Source organism: Zophobas morio, unplaced genomic scaffold (assembly GCF_036711695.1).
Source record: "Zophobas morio isolate AGI-343-1 ecotype UQ-CSIRO unplaced genomic scaffold, CSIRO_AGI_Zmor_V1 ptg000035l, whole genome shotgun sequence".
Taxonomy (NCBI): Eukaryota; Metazoa; Arthropoda; class Insecta; order Coleoptera; family Tenebrionidae; genus Zophobas; species Zophobas morio.
The window spans coordinates 57,726-78,077 of record NW_026972140.1 but is presented as its reverse complement, the minus strand read 5'-3'; the positions used below and the strand labels follow the sequence as shown (position 1 = coordinate 78,077).

The following is a 20,352-nucleotide window of genomic DNA, read 5'->3' as shown; positions in this document are numbered from 1 at the left end:
GCCCGCACTAACATGTCTCGGCTTTGCGCCGCAACTTCTTCCCGAAACGGATCTCCGACCTGTTCACCACCCCGTAGTTGCTCACCAGCTCGCCGTCCTTGCTCATCGGCTTGCCCCAGTGGAGCAGGTCGTACGTGCGCCAGACGTAGCCCCAGGAGATCTTGGTCTTGCTGCGGAGGCGCTGCTGGCGGAGGGTGAAGTTGCGCTGGATGGCGCGCTTGAGGTCGCGGACGGTCGTGCCCAGCTGGGGGATCTGGAATTCAGAAGGGTGTGATTTTCGGTATCGAAAAATTAAATTAAGTAAATGTTTTTGAAAATTTATTTAAAAAAAAATCGCATTCGGAGGGATGAGTGGGTCAACTCTTTGGTGAGAATTTTGATCAAAAATAAAGTTCACTGATTCATTCATTTTTTTTAATGACTTATATAAAATCTCAAAGTTCATTTTTTCAGACTAATTTAGGTTTTCAATAATTGAAAATTAACAGAAATTGAAAAATTCCCAAAATTGCGAAATCAAAACATCAAAAAGTCGTTAAATAAAAAACAGAGAAATCGAGAAACTGAAAAATCGACCTCAACTCTCCAAAAATTGGAAAATTGAAAAACCGAAAAATTGGAAAATCGAAAAAGCGAGGAACTGAAATAGCCCAAAATCGAAAAATTAATAACTGAAAAATTGAAAAACCCAAAAATTTAAAAATCAAGAAAATAATCAAAAAATGTAAAATTTTGGAAATCGAAAAATGGAAAAACCGAAAAATTGAAAAATAAAAAAAAAGAAACGGAGACATTCAAAAATCGAAGAATTAACTGAAAAATTTAAAATTCAAAAATTCCATAAATCGAAATATTGAAAAATCTATAGTTTAAAAAAACCGAAAAACCAACAATGGTAAAATTCCCAAAATTGAGAAATCTAAAAACCGGAAAATTGAAAAATCCAAAAATCGAGAAATTGAACAATCGAAAAATGAAAAATTTAAAATTGAAAAATCGAAAAAATCAATTTTAAAAACCAAAAAAACTTTTTTAATAAAAAATGTAAAACCGAAAAGTTGAAGGATGGAAAAATCGAATAATTAAAAAAATGAAACATCGGAATGTCGATAAATCAAAAAATGTTTAAAATTTAAAAAAATCGAAAAATTTTAAAACCCAGAATTGAGAAATCGAGAAGTTGAAAAATTCTAAAAATCGAAAAACACGAGGCTTGGGGGAGGGATATTAAAAAAATTTTAAAATCGGGAAACCTAAACATCAAAAAATCGAAAAATCGTCATGTGAAATTTAAAACATCGAAAAATTGAAAAATCGAAAATATAAAATTTACGAAATCGAAAACTCGAAAAACTGAACAATCAAAAAAAAAACCGAATTAAATTCTCGAAAAATTGGAAAATTGAATAACAGACACATGGAAAAATTGGAAAACCAAAAATAGAGAAATCCAGGAATTGAAATACATAATCCAAAATCAAAAAGTTTCAAATTAAAAAAATGGAAAAATTTAAATATCAAAAGAATTGAAAAATGTAAAAAATAAGAAACGGAGAAATTCAAAAACCGTAACATCTAGATATTGAAACAGTCCAAAATCGAAGAATTAACTGAAAAATTTTAAATTCAAAAATTCCATAAATCGAAATATTGAAAAATCTATAGTTTAAAAAAACCGAAAAATCAACAAATTGTAAAATTCCCAAAATTGAGAAATCGAAATATGGCAAAATTGAAAAATCCAAAAATCGAGAAATTGAACAATCGGAAAACCAAAATCACGCTCAATCGAGAAATCGAAAAATGAAAAGTGAAAAATTTAAAATTGAAAAATCGAAAAAATCAATTTTAAAAACCAAAAACACTTTTTTTTAATTAAAAATGTAAAACCGAAAAGTTGAACGATGGAAAAATCGAATAATTGAAAAAATGAAACATCGGAATGCCGATAAATCAAAAAATTTAAAAAATCGGAAAATTTAAAAACCAAAAAATGAAAAATTTTAACAATCGAAATCCGAAAAATCGAGCAATTGAAAAAACATTAAAAAATCGAAAAATTTTAAAATCCAGAAATTGAAAAATTCCCACAATTGAGAAATCGAGAAGTTGAAAAATTCTAAAAATCGAAAAACACGAGACTTGGGGGAGGGATATTAAAAGAATTTTAAATTCGGGAATCCTAAACATCAAAAAATCGAAAAATCGTCATGTGAAATTTAAAACATCGAAAAATTGAAAATTCGAAAATATAAAATTTAAGAAATCGAAAACTCGAAAAACTGAACAATCAAAAAAAAAACCGAATTAAATTCTCGAAAAATTGGAAAATTGAATAACCGACACATGGAAAAATTGGAAAACCAAAAAACCGAGAAATCCAGGAATTGAAATACATAATCCAAAATCAAAAAGTTTCAAACTAAAAAAATGGAAAAATTTAAATATCAGAAGAATTGAAAAATGTAAAAAAAAAGAAACGGAGAAATTCAAAAACCGTAACATCTAGATATTGAAACAGTCCAAAATCGAAGAATTAACTGAAAAATTTAAAATTCAAAAATTCCATAAATCGAAATATTGAAAAATCTATAGTTTAAAAAAACCGAAAAATCAACAAATTGTAAAATTCCCAAATTTGAGAAATCGAAATATGGGAAAATTGAAAAATCCAAAAGTCGAGAAATTGAACAATCGGAAAACCAAAATCACGCTCAATCGAGAAATCGAAAAATGAAAAGAGAAAAATTTAAAATTGAAAAATCGAAAAAAACAATTTTAAAAAGCAAAAAAACTTTTTTTTTAATTAAAAATGTAAAACCGAAAAGTTGGACGATGGAAAAATCGAATAATTGAAAAAATGAAACATCGGAATGTCGATAAATCAAAAAATTTAAAAAATCGGAAAATTTAAAAACCAAAAAATGAAAAATTTTAACAATCGAAATCCGAAAAATCGAGCAATTGAAAAAACATTAAAAAATCGAAAAATTTTAAAATCCAGAAATTGAAAAATTCCCACAATTGAGAAATCGAGAAGTTGAAAAATTCTAAAAATCGAAAAACATGAGACTTGGGGGAGGGATATTAAAAGAATTTTAAATTCGGGAATCCTAAACATCAAAAAATCGAAAAAATCGTCATGTGAAATTTAAAACATCGAAAAATTGAAAAACAGAACAATAAAAAAAAAACCGAATTAAATTCTCAAAAAATTGGAAAATTGAAAAACCGACACATGGAAAAATTGGAAAACCAAAAAACCGAGAAATCCAGGAATTGAAATACATAATCCAAAATCAAAAAGTTTCAAACTAAAAAAATTTAAATATCAAAAGAATTGAAAAATGTAAAAAAAAAGAAAAGGAGAAATTCAAAACCGTAACATCTATAGATATTGAAACTGTCCAAAATCGAAGAATTAACTGAAAAATTTTAAATTCAAAAATTCCATAAATCGAGATATTGAAAAATCCATAGTTTAAAAAAACCGAAAAATCAACGAATTGTAAAATTCCCAAAACTGAGAAATCGAAATATGGGAAAATTGAAAAATCCAAAAATCGAGAAATTGAACAATCGGAAAACCAAAATCACGCTCAATCGAGAAATCGAAAAAATGAAAAATTTAAAATTGAAAAATCGAAAAAATCATAATTTAAAAACCAAAAAAAATGAAAAATGTAAAGTCGACAAGTTGAAAGATTGAGAAAGTAAAAAATTGAAACATCTGAAATTAAAATAATTTAAAAATCTTTGAGAATTCTGGAATCTTTAAAGTCTCGGAATACCTCTGGAACTTTTGGGATCTTTATAATTTTCAGAATCCTTGGAAGTTTTAGAATCCGCAGAATTTTCAGAATTTTTAGAATTTCCAGAACCTTTAGAATCTTCCGAACCTTTCGAATCTCTGGAATTTCTAGCACCTTTGATATCTTTATAACCGTTGGAATTTTAAAGTATTTAGATTATTGGATCTTCAGCCTCCAAATTACTCAGAATCTTCAGAACCTTTAGAATATTCTGAATCTTTGGAGTCTTCAGAATCTTTAGAATTTCGGAAATTTCTAGAATCTCGGAAGATCCGGAATTATTGGAATTTCTAGAGTCCCGGAACATCCGGAATTTTTAAAATTCCTGAAATCTTTAGAATCTTTATATTCTTCAAAATCTTCAAAAATCTTAAGATTTTTTAGACTCTTCACTCTTCGAAATACTCATACTCTTCAGAATTTTTCGAATCTTTACAATCTTTGCAATCTACGGAATCTTCAGCCTTCAGATTTTGGAATTTCCAACCAAAAAAAAAACCTTCGAAATGCTCACAATATTTTGAAATTTCTGGAATTTTTAAATCTTTGGAATCTTTATAATCCAAAGTCTTAAGATTTTTTGGACTTTTCATGTTTTAGAATCTCTGGAAATTTTGGATTATTTGAAATTTTTAGAAGTTTTCAGTTTGCAGATTTTCTGGAATCTTCACTCTTGGAAAAATTCAGGGTCTTCAGAATCCTCAAAATCTTCAGAATATCTTTGGAATCTCCGTCGAAAATCTCGAAATTTCTGGAATCTCTGGAAGGTTTGGAATCTTTGAAATCTTCAATTTTCAAATTTTTTGGAATCTTTAGAACATTTAGAATTTTTAGAATCCCTGGAATCTCGGAATATCCAGAATCTTTGAGATTTCTACTATCTCTAAAATCTCGGAATAACTCTGGAACTTTTGGAATCTTTATAGTCTTCAGAATCTTTGAAATTTTTAGAACCTGAGGAATTTTCAGAATTTTTATAATCTCCAGAACCTTCAGAATCTTTCGGAATCTTCAGAGTATTCAAAATCTTTGGAATCCTCAGAATCTCCAGAATCTTAAGAATCTCGGGAATTTCTAGGGTCTCCAAGGATCCGGAATTATTGGAATTTTTGGAATCTCCAGAGTCCCGGAACAGCCGGAATTTTTTAATTTTCTGGAATCTCTGGACCTTTGCCAAATCAAAATGTCGAAACATCGGAATGTCGATAAATCAAAACATTTTCAAAATAGGAAAATCTAAAAACCGAAATCCGAAAAAGTCGAAAAATCAAGCAATTGAAGAAACATCAAAAAGTCGAAAAATCTAAAATTTATATAATCGAAAAACTAAAATATGGAAAAATATTAAAATCCAGAAATTGAAAAATTCCCAGAATTGAGAAATCGAAAGCTTGAAAAATTTTAAAAATCGAAAAACACGAGACGAAAAATTGGGATATTAAAAAATTTTTAAATCGGGAAACTCAAACGTCACAAAATCGTAAAATCGTCATGTAAAATTTAAAAAATCGAAAATGTACAATTAAAAAAATCGAAAACTTGGAAAACTGAAAAATCACAAAAAAACCCGAACTAAATTCTCGAAAAATTGGTAAATTGAAAAATTGAAAAACCGATACATTCAGATATTGAAATAGTCCAAAATCGAAGAATTAACTGAAAAATTTTAAATTCAAAAATTCCGCAATTGAAAAATCCAAAAATCGGGAAACTGAAAAATGAAAACCCGAAAAATCATAATTTAAAAACCAAAAAAAATGAAAATTGTAAAATCGACAAGTTGAAAAATTGAAACATCTGAAATTAAAATATTTAAAAAATCTTTGAGAATTCTAGAATCTTCAAAGTCTCGGAATACCTCTGGAACTTTTGGGATCTTTATAATCTTCAGAATCCTTGGAAGTTTTAGAATCCGCAGAATTTTCAGATTTTTTAGAATTTCCAGAACCTTTAGAATCTTTCGAATCTCTGGACTTTCTAGAACCTTTGATATCTTTATAACCTTTGCAATTTTAAAGTATTTAGATTATTGGATCTTCAGCCTCCGAATTACTCAGAATCTTCGGAACCTTTAGAATATTCTGAATCTTTGGAGTCTTCAGAATCTCCAGACTCTTTAGAATCTCGGAAGATCCGGAATTATTGGAATTCCTAGAGTCCCGGAACACCCGGAATTTTTAAAATTTGTGACATCTTTAGAATCTTTACATTCCTCAGAATCTTCAAAAATCTTAAGATTTTTTGGACTCTTCACTCTTCGAAATACTCATACTCTTCAGAATTTTTCGAATATTTACAATCTCTGCAATCTACGAAATCTTCAGTCTTCAGATTTTGGAATTTCCAACCAAAAAAAAACCTTCGAAATACTCACAATATTTTGAAATTTCTGGAATTTTTAAATCTTTGGAATCTTTATAATCCAAAGTCTTAAGATTTTTTGGACTTTTCAGTCTTCGAAATACTCAGAATCTTTAGAATCTCTGGAGTCTTGGACTTCATGGAATTTTTGAAATGTTTAGAATCTCCGGCAATTTTGGATTATTTGAAATTTTTGGAATCTCTATATTCGTTCGAAATTTTCAGTTTTCAGATTTTCTGGAATCTTCACTCTTAGAAAAATTCAGGGTCTTCAGAATCCTCAAAATCTTCAGAATATCTGGGAATCTCCACCTAGTCTCGAAATATTCGGAATTTTTGTGATTTCTGGAATCTCTGGAACGTTTGGAATCTTCGAAATCTTCAATTTTCAAATTTTTTGGAATCTTCAGAAACCTTGGAATCTTTAGAACATTTAGAATTATTAGAATCCCTGGAATCTCGGAATATCCAGAATCTTTGAGATTTCTACTATCTCTAAAGTCTCGGAATAACTCTGGAACTTTTGGGATCTTTATAGTCTTCAGAATCTTTAAAATTTTTAGAATCTGACGGATTTTTAGAATCTTTAGAATCTCCAGAACCTTCAGAATCTTTCGGACTCTTCAGACTATTCAGAATCCTTGGAATCCTCAGAATCTTAAGAAACTCCGGAATTTCTAGGATCCCGGAACATCCGGAATTTTTTAATTTTCTGGAATCTCTGGACCTTTGGAATCTTTATAATCTTTGCAATCTACGGAATCTTCAGTCTTCAAATGTTTTGAATTTTCAACCTTCGAAATACTCAGAATATTTTGAAATTCCTGGAATTTTTAAATCTTTGGAATCTTTATAATCCAAAGTCTTAAGATTTTTTGGACTTTCCGGTCTTCGAAATACTCAGAATCTTTAGAATCTCTGGAGTCTTGGACTCCATGGAATTTTTGAAATGTTTAGAATCTCCGGCAATTTTGGATTATTTGAAATTTTTGGAATCTTTATATTCGTTCGAAGTTTTCAGATTTTCTGGGATCTTCACTCTTAGAAAAATTCAGGGCCTTCAGAATCCTCAAAATCTTCAGAATATCTTCGGAATCTCCACCTAAAGTCTCGAAATATTCGGAATTTTTGTGATTTCTGGAATCTCTGGAACGTTTGGAATCTTCGAAATCTTCAATTTTCAAATTTTTTGGAATCTTCAGAAACCTTGGAATCTTTAGAACATTTAGAATTTTTAGAATCCCTGGAATCTCGGAATATCCAGAATCTTTGAGATTTCTGCTATCTCTAAAGTCTCGGAATAACTCCGGAACTTTTGGGATCTTTATAGTCTTCAGAATCTTTAAAATTTTTAGAATCTGACGGATTTTTAGAATCTTTAGAATCTCCAGAACCTTCAGAATCTTTCGGAATCTTCAGAGTATTCAGAATCCTTGGAATCCCCAGAATCTTTAAGAATCTCGGGAATTTCTAGGATCCCGGAACATCCGGAATTTTTTAATTTTCTGGAATCTCTGGACCTTTGGAATCTTTATAATCTTTGCAATCTACGGAATCTTCAGTCTTCAAATTTTTTGAATTTTCAACCTTCGAAATACTCAGAACATTTTGAAATTCCTGGAATTTTTAAATCTTTGGAATCTTTATAATCCAAAGTCTTAAGATTTTTTTGGACTTTTCAGTCTTCGAAATACTCAGAATCTTTAGAATCTCTGGAGTCTTGGACTTCATGGAATTTTTGAAATGTTTAGAATCTCCGGCAATTTTGGATTATTTGAAATTTTTGGAATCTTTATATTCGTTCGAAGTTTTCAGATTTTCTGGAATCTTCACTCTTAGAAAAATTCAGGGCCTTCAGAATCCTCAAAATCTTCAGAATATCTTTGGAATCTCCACCTAGTCTCGAAATATTCGGAATTTTTGTGATTTCTGGAATCTCTGGAACGTTTGGAATCTTCGAAATCTTCAATTTTCAAATTTTTTGGAATCTTCAGAAACCTTGGAATCTTTAGAACATTTAGAATTTTTAGAATCCCTGGAATCTCGGAATATCCAGAATCTTTGAGATTTCTACTATCTCTAAAGTCTCGGAATAACTCCGGAACTTTTGGGATCTTTATAGTCTTCAGAATCTTTAAAATTTTTAGAATCTGACGGATTTTTAGAATCTTTAGAATCTTCAGAACCTTCAGAATCTTTCGGAATCTTCAGAACCTTCAGAATCTTTCGGAATCTTCAGAGTATTCAGAATCCTTGGAATCCCCAGAATCTTTAAGAATCTCTGGAATTTCTAGGATCCCGGAACATCCGGAATTTTTTAATTTTCTGGAATCTCTGGACCTTTGGAATCTTTATAATCTTTGCAATCTACGGAATCTTCAGTCTTCAAATTTTTTGAATTTTCAACCTTCGAAATACTCAGAACATTTTGAAATTCCTGGAATTTTTAAATCTTTGGAATCTTTATAATCCAAAGTCTTAAGATTTTTTTGGACTTTTCAGTCTTCGAAATACTCAGAATCTTTAGAATCTCTGGAGTCTTGGACTTCATGGAATTTTTGAAATGTTTAGAATCTCCGGCAATTTTGGATTATTTGAAATTTTTGGAATCTTTATATTCGTTCGAAGTTTTCAGATTTTCTGGAATCTTCACTCTTAGAAAAATTCAGGGCCTTCAGAATCCTCAAAATCTTCAGAATATCTTTGGAATCTCCACCTAGTCTCGAAATATTCGGAATTTTTGTGATTTCTGGAATCTCTGGAACGTTTGGAATCTTCGAAATCTTCAATTTTCAAATTTTTTGGAATCTTCAGAAACCTTGGAATCTTTAGAACATTTAGAATTTTTAGAATCCCTGGAATCTCGGAATATCCAGAATCTTTGAGATTTCTACTATCTCTAAAGTCTCGGAATAACTCCGGAACTTTTGGGATCTTTATAGTCTTCAGAATCTTTAAAATTTTTAGAATCTGACGGATTTTTAGAATCTTTAGAATCTTCAGAACCTTCAGAATCTTTCGGAATCTTCAGAGTATTCAGAATCCTTGGAATCCTCAGAATCTCGGGAATTTCTAGGATCCCGGAACGTCCGGAATTTTTTAATTTTCTGGAATCTCTGGACCTTTGGAATCTTTATAATCTTTGCAATCTACGGAATCTTCAGTCTTCAGATTTTTGGAATTTTCAACCTTCGAAATACTCAGAGTTATTTTGAAATTCCTGGAATTTTTAAATCTTTGGAATCTTTATAATCCTCAGAATCTTCAGTCTTAAGATTTTTTGGACTTTCCGGTCTTCGAAATACTCAGAATCTTTGGAATCTCTAGTCTTGGACTATCCGAAATTTTTGAAATTTTTAGAACATCTGAGACCTTTGGATTCTTTATATTCGTTCGAAGTTTTCAGTTTTCTGAGATCTTCACTCTTAGAAAAATTCAGGGTTTTCAGAATCCTCAAAATCTTCAGAATATCTTTGGAATCTCCGTCTAACGTCTCGAAATATTCGGAATTTTTGAGATTTCTGGAATCTCTGGAACGTTTGGAATCTCTGAAATCTTAAGGATCTTTATAATAATGTTTACAATCTTCGAAATCTTCAATTTTCTAATTTTTTGGAACTTTCAGAAACCTTGGAATCTTTAGAACATGTAGAATCCCTGGAATCTCGGAATAACTCTGGAATTTTTGGAATCTTTATAGTCTTCAGAATCTTTGAAATTTTTAGAATCTGAGGGATTTTCAGAATCTTTAGAATCTCCAGAACCTTCAGAATCTTTCGGAATCTTCAGAATATTCAGAATCTTTGGAATCCTCTGAATCTTGCAATCTACAAAATGTTCAGTCTTCAGATTTTTGGAATTTTCAACCTTCGAAATACTCAATATTTTGAAATTCCTGGAATTTTTAAATCTTTGGAATCTTTATAATCCTCAGAATCTTCAGTCTTAAGATTTTTTGGACTTTCCAGTTTTCGAAATACTCAGAATCTTTCGAATCTCTGGAATCTCTAGTCTTGGACTCTCCGGAATTTTTGAAATTTTTAGAACATCTGAGACCTTTGGATTTTTTATATTCGTTCGAAGTTTTCAGTTTTCAGATTTTCTGGAATCTACACTCGTCGAAAGATTCAGGATCTTCAGAATCCTTGGAAACTTTAGAATGTTTAGAATATTTAGAATCCGTATTTTTCAAAACCGAAATGTGGAAAAATTGAGAACCCGAAATTTGAAAAATCGAGAAATCGAAAAATCTGATTTTTTTCCAAAAATCGCGATTCAAAAACCACAAGTTCAGGACTACGTTCCTTTTTAAACAACTACGGTAAATTCTTAATCAAAATGATGACGTCATCTCAAAATTTTGGCCAATAAATCCTAGTTAAAATGTTAATATTCTTTAGAATTGCTTACACAGGGTGAAAAAAAAATTGAGTCAATTTGTTGTATTGATTTAAACAGGAACTGCAAAATCGAATGATTTGAAATCTCGCAAATACATTTTTTAGAACTGTTTATACAGGTGACTCAAAGTGGATTAGCTCATTCATTAATTTTTTGAGTCACCTGTACAAATAACTACAAAAGCTATGAATGGAGTCCTAATATTTCGCCCATTACATCAACAACCTGAACGTACTCGCTGCGCTCGCATTCGAAAGGTTTGATTTTTTCAAGCAAAAGATTTATAATTACCAGACAGCTTCGTCGAAATTCTTTCTTAATTCCACGAGACTGAACAAGTTTCATTAAAAAAATTGGCACAAAACAAACAACAAAAATTTATCTCGAGAGTTTACCGCGAGATAATCTCGCATTTTCGTCAAGTTCGCAATTTTTACAAGCGCGACTTCCACGAAAGAAACCCAATCTGGTGACTCGAGCACGTTCATTTCCGCGAATATTTTCGAATATTAAATTTTATATTTAGAAACGGCGCAACGCGCTTTTACGAAAACAACCAAACCTTTACCACGAATCGGCTCAGTTATCGATTACCACATTTTATAGCCTTCCGGACAAACCTGAATCGGTTGAACAAACATCGTAAAACATCAATGAACGCATCACCGTTAGTCACAATTTACTTACTTACTTTCGATTTTATTGCAAAAACACGTGGTCGGCGTAAAATTTAATCGAGTCAATACGTACCAAGACACTGCAAACGAAATCAAGATTTATTGGGTAGAATCCACATTGCGTTAACGTAGAAAATGTTATCGCGATATCAGCACTCCACTTGGCACAAGCACAATGAATGAAAAAGATTCAAATACTCGCCTTAAACGAATCACTTGACGTAATCAGAGCGAACTGAAGAGCTTAATAAAAGTGAGTATTGAGTGGAAATTATCAATGTCAAAAAAAATATGAATTTTCGCTCCTAGTTTTATTGTAACATAGTACGACTTTTTTAGTTGTTGTTGTTACATTATTTAGTAAAATATTGACGTTCGCTAACGCATATCACACATGCGTTAGCAGTTTAAGTGTCTTGATGGAAGGACGTTTAAGGATTAATCAAGACCATGAATCACACCGCTAACTCGAACTGTTAAATGTTTGCATTTAATTTGTTCAATTTATGACATCACGTGTCGTGACTTTGATTAAAGTAGGAAGATTACAATAGAAAGGACGTTAATTGTAGTTTACTGAAGTCATCAAAAAGCAATAACAGAGCCCCGATGACGGAGATAACCACCACATAATTACTATTATCGAAGTTATAAAGCCTTAACGAGATTAATTAAAGTGCACATGTTGGCGTTACGGAACTAATTATACCAATCCCACAATAATTTTCCAAAAAAAGTCGCATTTTAAAAATCACCATGTATAAAAAAAATGCACATAACCTCATTTTTCTTACCACGACGTGCAGAGGAGTCTCGTAGTGCCTCAACACCACCACCGTGATGGACTTGCCCTGGGCCACTGCGATCTGCGCCAGCACCTCCTCGGTGGTGACATCCCCCGGAAGGTCCTGAAGAAGGGGGTCCGCGGCTATTAACCTCCGCAGACTGCTCTGCGTGATCTCACACAAATCCTCGTAGCTCAAATTATCCAGTTCTTGCTCCAAGTTCTGTTTATCGTCGTCCATCCTGCGTGAAAATAAGCAGAGCGTTCAGTCCAAACAACAATAAATATTGAGGTTATGACGACACGGGTTTGACGTTTGACAGACGACAGTGGCGTGTCTAGAATTATTATTATGTGACGCACGCCACTGAAACTGGTAATTAATGCGGGAAAAAATCGCTTTTTGGGTTAATCGTTGCCGAAATGGGTGGTGGAGGGGGTGGGTGCGGTGGTGGTGGTCCACGAAGGGGTGTCATGCAGTTAGAGTAGACGTACACACTCGTGGTGCTCGTGGACACAGTTTATGAATGAAGAGGGAAAAACTCACCACTTTTTTTTCGAAATTGTTGAGTCGTTCGAGCGGAAAGAGCGTAAAAGTTGGATAATTACCGCGACCTTCTGCGGATTAATTTTAAATGTTTATGATCTAACAAGCTGAAAAATTATTTTACAAGGTAACAGTCGGCCAGGTGGTTGGTCGCCAAGGTGCGTGAAGGCGAGGTTTGAGTGAGGATTTGGGCGACTATGAACCCACCTGTGGCATTTGTGAGGTTCACCTGAGAGGCGTGGCCTCAGAGTCATAGAACTGGAGTCATAAATCGGGTTTTTCCGCTGGTCATAGCACGATTTTTTTCACTAAAAGCAATCACTGGCTTATTCTACGATACCTAATTTTGCTTGTTTAGTTACTTATCGACTACTCGAGTTTAAACAATTTATGACACTTCCATGACTCGCTGCGCTTTCCGCCCAACTTCTTTCACTTTTCGCGGTCAACGCGATTTCTTCATCGCTGGAGGACCGTTTACCGTCGCCCGTCGCTGTGACTAATACCTGCTCGTTGCTGGTTTGTTGACGACGGGTTTAACAGTTCTAGTCCCAGAAGGCTTTGAGTATTTTCGAAAAAGTGAGTATTTCGGGCTAATTTCGTGCTATCCAGTGTTAAAAATTGTTGATTTGTTTGGTTTAATAACGGTGAAAGTTTTGTCGAGTTTGGCTTGTGGGCGACTCTCAATTTGGTCATTTTTAGCAAAATGCATACGTCATTCGTGGTGTTGGGGCTCGTGGTGCTCCTGGGGGTCGTGGGGGCCAAAGACATGATGAGGAACATCGTCTTCGACAAGAACACGCCAGATGTTTTCTACTGTCCCATTCACAAACCTACTGGATTTGACAAAATGATCGTCAAGTAAGTTTTTTTGGTAATTAACACGAATCACGTGGGCTGGAAAGTTGTGTTGTGTTTTTAAAACATGTTTTTTTATTATTGTTAAAATGACACAAGATTTTTTTTTCTCCTGATGCGAAATCTTTAAAAGAGCCAATGAAATTTTTTTGTTTTGTCTGAGATCGTCCATTTGCCCTTGTAGAATCCCCCTTTCACCTCAGAGCTAATAAAATCACTGTTATGTCTGGACAAAGATGGTAAAACTAGCCCCACCCACCTCCTTTCTCCGTTTATTTACTGTAAAATGGGAATTGAATTTCATTTTGACAAGACATTTAAAACAAGGTCTAAAGCGCCCCCGCCCACCCACCCCGATTCCGTCTTGATCGCTTATTTTCTTGGCTCTGAGACACAAGTTTTTTTTGTATTGACGAATTTAATTTTTTTAATTTTTTTTGAAAACGCGGTCGCCGTCAAAGTTTACACTTAAATAATAACAAATCACGTAAAGTAAACACAATGAAGTACAATTGTAAACGCCGCCCTTCTTCTCCGGGCCAATGAAATGATTTATTAAGGTGGAGTTTGTGTGAGTGGGAGGAGCCTCAGCAGTATTGCATTGTAAACATGATTCTCTTTCTAGATACTTTGTTTAACAATTTATCTATTTTGTCACCAACGATTTACCAGATTAACCCCGCCCACCCACCCCTATTCCGTTTTGATCACTTATTTTATTGGCTTTGAGACAGATGTTGAATTTTGTATTGACAAATAATAGTTGGAATCTAAGATTACATTTTTTTTCTCGGAATAAAATTTAGTTTACAATATTATGTACGCTTGGTTATAAAAGATTCTGTTGAAAAAAGTCAAAATTAGCCCCGCCCACCCACCCTTTTTCTCATTTTTTTGTCTTCTGAAATAGGAACTAAATCTTATAGCCTATAGTTTAACAAAAAAATACCGAGTACCGCTTTTTTTTTCATACATATTTTCGGTTTTAGTTTTGGGATTTTTCTCTTTTGCGCTTTTAGTTTTCTAATTTTTCGACTTTTCGATTTGCAGACTCGTTGATTTCTTGATTTTTCGTTATTTCAACTTTTTTTAACTTTAAATTTTTTGATTTTTGAAGTTCTAGATTTCTTTTCGAATTTTTAGTTTTTCAATCTTTCGATTTTTGACTTCTCGGTTTAGATTTTTCAGCTTTTTATCGGTGTTTCGTTCAGTTTTTCGTTTTTTCTGTTTTTCAATTTTTCGAATTTTGAATTTTTCGATTTCTCGATTTTTCAATTTTTTAATTTTTCGATTTATAAAATATGGTTTTTCTGATCTTCGAGTTTATTTAGATTTCTTAATTTTTTGGTTTTTCGATTTTCAATTTTTCTTTCGTTTTTTCGATTTTTCGGGTATGTTGATGTTTCGAATTTTTTCATTTTAAACTTTTCAATTTTTCATTCTGTCGATTTTTGATTTCTCGGTTTTAGAGTTTTCAGTTTTTCCATTTTTCTTAATTTTTCTTTTTTTTTTTGATTTATCGATTTTTTAAACTTTAGATTTTTCTATTTTTTGGTTTTTCTATTTTCAATTATTCGAGTTCGCAACTTTTCAGTTTTTTAAATTTCATATTTTTCGCTCTTAACTTTTTCAATGTTTTGATTTTTTGTTTAATTTTTCTATTTTTCTATTTTAGATTTTTCGGATTCTCATTTTTTTGATTTCTCAGTTTTTCGATTCTCCAATTTTTAGATTTTTTGATGTTTCGCTTTCTCAATTCTTCAATTTTTCGATGTTTCATTCAGTTCTTCATTTTTTCTGTTTTTTCAATTTTTTGATTTCTCAATTTTTCAACTTTTTAATTTTTCGATTTTTTAAATGTGTATTAGATTTTTCGATTTTCCGATTTTTAGATTTTCCAATTTTTCAATTTTTCGATTTATAAAATTTAGTTTCTCTGATTTTTCGATTTCATTATCTCGAATTTTAGATACTTAATTTTTTGATTTTTCAATTATTCAATTTTTCAAACTTTGGATTTGTCGATTTTCAATTTTTCTTTCGTTTTTTCGATTTTTCAGGTTTTTTGACGTTTCGATTTTTTTCATTTTAAAAAATTATTCCATTTTTCATTCTGACTTGTGGGTTTTAGAGTTCTCAGTTTTCCCATTTTTTCTTAGTTTTTCTCTTTTTTTGATGCTTCGATTTTTCGAGTTTCCGATTTTTCAATTTTTTTATTTATCGATTTTTTTAAGTGTTAATTTTTCAGTTTTTAATTTTTCGTTTGGGTTATCTTAATGTCTCAACTTCTCGATCTTTTCATGTTTCGATTTCTCAATTTTTCTACATTTCAGTTTTGGTATTTTTTAATTTATCTATTTTTCAGTTTTTCGCTTCTTCGATTTCTCGTTTTTTTTATTTTTCGGTTTCTTAATTTTTCAATGCATTTATTTTAATTTTTCCATTTTTTTAAATTTTAGATTCACTTACTTATTTTATTGATTGTAAAATAAGAATTGAATTTTATTTTGACAAGTGGTGGAATCTAAGATTTCAAACAAAGTCAAAAGTGGCCCCTCCCACCCACCCCTATTCCGTTTTGATCACTTATTTTATTGGCTCTGAGATAGAAGTTGAATTTTGTATTGACAAATAATAGTTGGAATCTAAGATTACATTTTTTTTCGGAATAAAATTTAGTTTACAATATTATGTACGCTTGGTTATAAAAGATTCTGTAGAAAAAAGTCAAAATTAGCCCCGCCCACCCACCCTTTCTCTCATTTTTTTGTCTTCCGAAATGGGAACTAAATCTTATAGCATATAGTTTAACAAAAAAATACCGATTAGCCTTTTTTTTTTCTTTTTTTTAACAGCGTAGATTTTATTAGTTCGCATTCCCACTCTACCGAATCATTAGCCCCGCCCGCCCACCACGCCCCCATTTCCATGATTCGTTATATTTGGTGTGAATCAAAGGTGGATCTTATACTGAGCCGAAATAAAATCGTTTTAGAATGATAACAGCGCGAGTGGGCGGGATTAGTACCCTGTTAAGATAAGACTAACTTTGGCAGATGATACAGCCCCTAAGAAAATAGAGGGTGGGTGGGCGGGGCTAGTACTTGCTGATTCTACTCTGAGACAGAAGTGCGATAAATAATAGGATCTAGAATGAGATTTTTTTTGTTAATAAAAATTAATTTTTTTAACAACTACCTTGCCGAAAATAGACCCAATGAAGTACAATTATAAACTCCGCCCCCTTCTTTTCCGAGCCAATGAAATGATTCATTAAGGCGAAGCTTTTGCAAGTGGGAGGAGAATCGCTAATTTTGCTTTTTAAATATGATTATCACGTTTGGTATGCTTATTTAACACCAGATTAATACTTTGTAGATGCTTCATTTAACAATTTATCTGTTTTTTCACCAACAATTTAACGGATTTTTCTAAAATTGTAATAAAATAATAAATGGTAATCAATGAACAATATTGAGAGTAGTCATCAGAATGGAGAGGGGGTGGGTGGGTGGGTCGACTGCTTGTCTATAAAAGACTCTCTAGGAAAAAGTTAAACTTAGCCCCGCCCACCCACCCGTTCTCCTTTTTTTTCTTCTGAAATAAGAAATAAATCTTATAACAAAAAAAGTTACGATTAGCGATCAGAAAAATATAATTAGCCTTCCATTTTTAAAGATGGCGGATTTGAATTTTTAAATCCGACAATTTTTTCTGTGAATCACAAATATTAGCAAACCTGTTACGTAAAACACAACCACATTAAAATAATTTATTTATTTTTAGAGCTAGACCTTTGAAGAAATTATGCGAATTTGAAGGCGAACCTCTTCCCGACGACTACAAGAGCGACTGCTACCAAGACATAGACGAAACGAGTTACGCATGCAAAGAGAAATACAGGATTATGGTAAATTGAGTGTTGGTGAATTAATGGCTTCAATGAGGAACATGATAACAAAGACACAAAATTATACGTACTGTTTTGTAAAAAATGCCGGACGTATAACGTGTTTTCGGTTCAAAGTCTTGAAAGAGACCCGTTTGCCACACGTGTTGCATTTTTCATCTAGTTTAGAGTTGTTGTTTTACGAATAACGATTAATTAATGAATTGGAATTAACTCGAGTGGAGAAGTAGTTTCTACAATTAGCAGTGTTTATGTCACTGAGGAGATAGTGAAAGTTGGTGCATGTAAACAAGTGTTAGGGGTCACCACTGTGATAAAAACGAAATTTAAATAGAGATGATTTTTATATGATAATTTTTTGTGTGGAAACTGCTTCGTTCTCGCTTTTATAACATAATACGTCAGTAGTTTTTAATAGGCGGTGATGGTAGGGTTAGAATTAGTGTTAGTTAATTTCGTAACTAAATTGTGTAGCTAAAACTTCACTCCTCACTTAGTATATAGTGGTATTGTTAGAACTACATCATTTTTTTAATCACTCTAATTTTGGAAACACGTGTGGCATATTCAAAAAACACACATATGTGCAGGCATTTTTTATAACATACAGAGTGTCCACTGCTTGCGCAACGGGAAACTCCACTCTTTTTAAACATGTAAACAGTTACATGTTTAAAAAACTTTCCCGTTGTGCTGAGCCCGACCACCCTGTATATTAAAATCGATTTTTTTCAGAAACGACTGAAAAAGGCTTCATTTGAGGAATAACGACAAGCTCTTAATCCAATAACAGCTTTAATCATTAACCCCCACCCCTTGCTTATCATTTAATCCCTTCGGTATTGTAAGTCCCGACTTAGATTTATTAGACATAGTTGAGGTATAGGGTAAACCCGGTTTTGTAAATTTAATAAACAAATTTAATAATTCAATAAAACGTGCAACGAAGACGAGAAGATACGTAACCACACAATAACGAGGAAGGGCGCTTCTTGGTGTGCGCTTTTTGTGGCGGTAATCGGGGCTCTAGAACGTGACGAAGCTCTGACTTTGCTTTCCACAGATGCGGATGCATCCACCAGGTGGTGAAGACGCTTTCGAGGGAGACAGGTTGGCCAGGTTTATTGATGTTGACAGAGAGTTTTATGTCATGAAGGTGGACGATAAGAAGAAGGTTCACTTGAAAAATAGGTTAGGTTAGGGCGAGCCGGGCCTCCACTAAATCCATTAACGCGTCTAATTGTTATAGTTTTGTACATACTAAATTTGTTAATATGTTATTAATAAAATAGTTTATCGGAAATGTGTGTATTGAATTTCAACGTGCCAAGAATACTCGATTCTGGTTGGTCACCGTTTTTCATTCGACGTTTTTTGACAGCAGTGTGGTTTAATCACCGACATACACAACCTTACTAAGGATAACTCGATTAGAAACTATGTTGGTAATCCGATATAACAAAAATTGTTTGTTCCTATTCCGTCAACTGACATCAACAAAGAAATCTACAAATCTTGGTTGGATTTTTCATTTATTTTCAAAATCTGAAAATACGGAGCATCTGCAGATTTTCCAAGCAAGACTCGATTCCAAATCTTTTGGCCGATTTCACTTTTTTTTAAGTGTTTTATTTATAAACTAAAATTTTTCGTTATTCAATGTGTTTGAAGTTATCTTTGATATGTGTATGTTGGGTTGCATAATCCCGTCTTTTAAAATATGAACCAGAACTAAATGTAATGGTGTTCAATTGAAAAACCACTTAAAGAAGCCTTTGGAATTTCATTTGACACGAACGGCATGTCTGTTCTTATAACATCCATTTGGCAGAAACATAACCTGTTACATGCTATACATATGTTACAAGAACAGACATGCCGTTTGTGTCAAATGATTTTCCAGTGTCTACTCTGACTGATTTTTCAATTTAACGAACTATTTTTAACAGCCTAGGTTTTATTAGTTCGCATTCCCATTCTATAGAAGAATATATGATTAACCCCGCCCACCCACCCGCCTTCATTTCAGTGATTTATTTTATTTGGTCCGAATGAAACGTGGATCTTATACTGAACAGAAATAATATCGTTATAATGAGAACAACTCGGGTTAAGTCTGATTTTAGCAAATGGCATATACTCTAAGAACATAGAGGGCGGGTGGGCGGGCCCAATTCTTGCTAAGATAAGGTTGATATTGGCATATCACATATTCTCTAAGAAATTCAAGGGTGGGTGGGAGGGGCTTAGTTTTCATTAAGATAAAACTGAACAATATTCGGAGTAGTTGCTAGAATGAAGAGGGGATGGATGGGCGGGGCTACTTCTTACTTATAAGATTTTCCAATTTTCAATATTTAGATTTTACAATAATTTTCGTGTTTTCGACCGCAATTTTTCGATCTTTAAGTTTCTCAATTTTTAATCTTTCGATTTTTGAATTTTCCGTTTCTTCAATTTCTCAAGTTTTTAGATTTCTCGAAGCTTTCATTTTATACTTTTGCGTTTTTTCATTTTGAGTTTTCTATTTTACAATTTTTCTATTTTATAACTTTTCCATTTTGTTTATTCGAAAAGTAGAAAATTGGAAAAATTGAAAAATCGGAAAATTAAAAAATTGGAAAAAATTGAAAAAACAAAAAATTGCAAAATCGATAAAACGGAAAATCGAATGGAATTTGTTTTTACGATTTTTTAACTTCGATTTTCTAAATTTTTTAATCTGTATTTCAATTTTTCGATTTTTGGAATTTTCTGTTTCTCATATCTAGGTTTATCGATTTTTTTGAGTTTTTCGATTTTTCCGTTTATCTTTTTTTAAGTAAATATTTCAATTTTCCGATTTCGGCCTATTTCGATTTCTCGATCTTTTGAAGTCTCAAGTTTTCGATTTCGATTTCTTGGTTTTTCGATTTTCAAAATTTTCGATTTTTCTAGTATATATTTTAAATTTTCGATTTTTAAAATTTTTCATTTTTCCCTTTATAATTTTTATGTTTCGA

The 20,352-nt window shown here is 32.2% G+C and overlaps 2 protein-coding genes across 5 annotated transcripts; one reads left to right on the top strand and one right to left on the bottom strand.

The window, feature by feature from the left end:
• Positions 1-7: 7 nt before the first annotated feature.
• LOC135139829 (U11/U12 small nuclear ribonucleoprotein 25 kDa protein-like) lies at positions 8-17,598 on the bottom strand. Of its 3 annotated transcripts, none has more exons than XM_064070175.1 (3): positions 17,422-17,598; positions 12,046-12,277; positions 8-253 (listed from the first exon to the last, which is right to left on the bottom strand). In XM_064070175.1, the coding sequence occupies exons 2-3, from the start codon at positions 12,274-12,276 to the stop codon at positions 8-10; spliced, it is 477 nt and encodes a 158-aa protein (XP_063926245.1). In that variant the 5' UTR covers position 12,277; positions 17,422-17,598. The 3 variants fall into 3 exon arrangements, with proteins under 3 accessions (XP_063926245.1, XP_063926244.1, XP_063926246.1); XM_064070174.1 differs by lacking the exon at positions 17,422-17,598 and adding an exon at positions 12,583-12,691; XM_064070176.1 differs by lacking the exon at positions 17,422-17,598 and having other exon boundaries at positions 12,046-12,365.
• Positions 12,967-18,653, top strand: LOC135139830 (uncharacterized). 2 transcript variants are annotated; one of them, XM_064070179.1, is made up of 4 exons: positions 12,967-13,229; positions 13,285-13,443; positions 17,227-17,350; positions 18,414-18,653. In XM_064070179.1, the coding sequence occupies exons 2-4, from the start codon at positions 13,289-13,291 to the stop codon at positions 18,549-18,551; spliced, it is 417 nt and encodes a 138-aa protein (XP_063926249.1). In that variant the 5' UTR covers positions 12,967-13,229; positions 13,285-13,288; the 3' UTR covers positions 18,552-18,653. The 2 variants fall into 2 exon arrangements, with proteins under 2 accessions (XP_063926249.1, XP_063926248.1); XM_064070178.1 differs by having other exon boundaries at positions 12,973-13,161.
• The last annotated feature ends 1,699 nt before the right edge of the window (positions 18,654-20,352 follow it).

What these genes read in the sequence shown, in the direction of transcription:
- LOC135139829 (XM_064070175.1), bottom strand. Translation starts at nt 12,276, where the DNA reads ATGGACGACGATAAACAGAACTTGGAGCAAGAACTGGATAATTTGAGC. An exon ending in AGACTCCTCTGCACGTCGTG is followed by an intron (nt 254 to 12,045) that starts GTAAGAAAAATG and finishes TCTGAATTCCAG; the next exon opens with ATCCCCCAGCTGGGCACGAC.
- LOC135139830 (XM_064070179.1), top strand. Translation starts at nt 13,289, where the DNA reads ATGCATACGTCATTCGTGGTGTTGGGGCTCGTGGTGCTCCTGGGGGTC. An exon ending in TTTGACAAAATGATCGTCAA is followed by an intron (nt 13,444 to 17,226) that starts GTAAGTTTTTTT and finishes ATTTATTTTTAG; the next exon opens with AGCTAGACCTTTGAAGAAAT. An exon ending in AAGAGAAATACAGGATTATG is followed by an intron (nt 17,351 to 18,413) that starts GTAAATTGAGTG and finishes TGCTTTCCACAG; the next exon opens with ATGCGGATGCATCCACCAGG.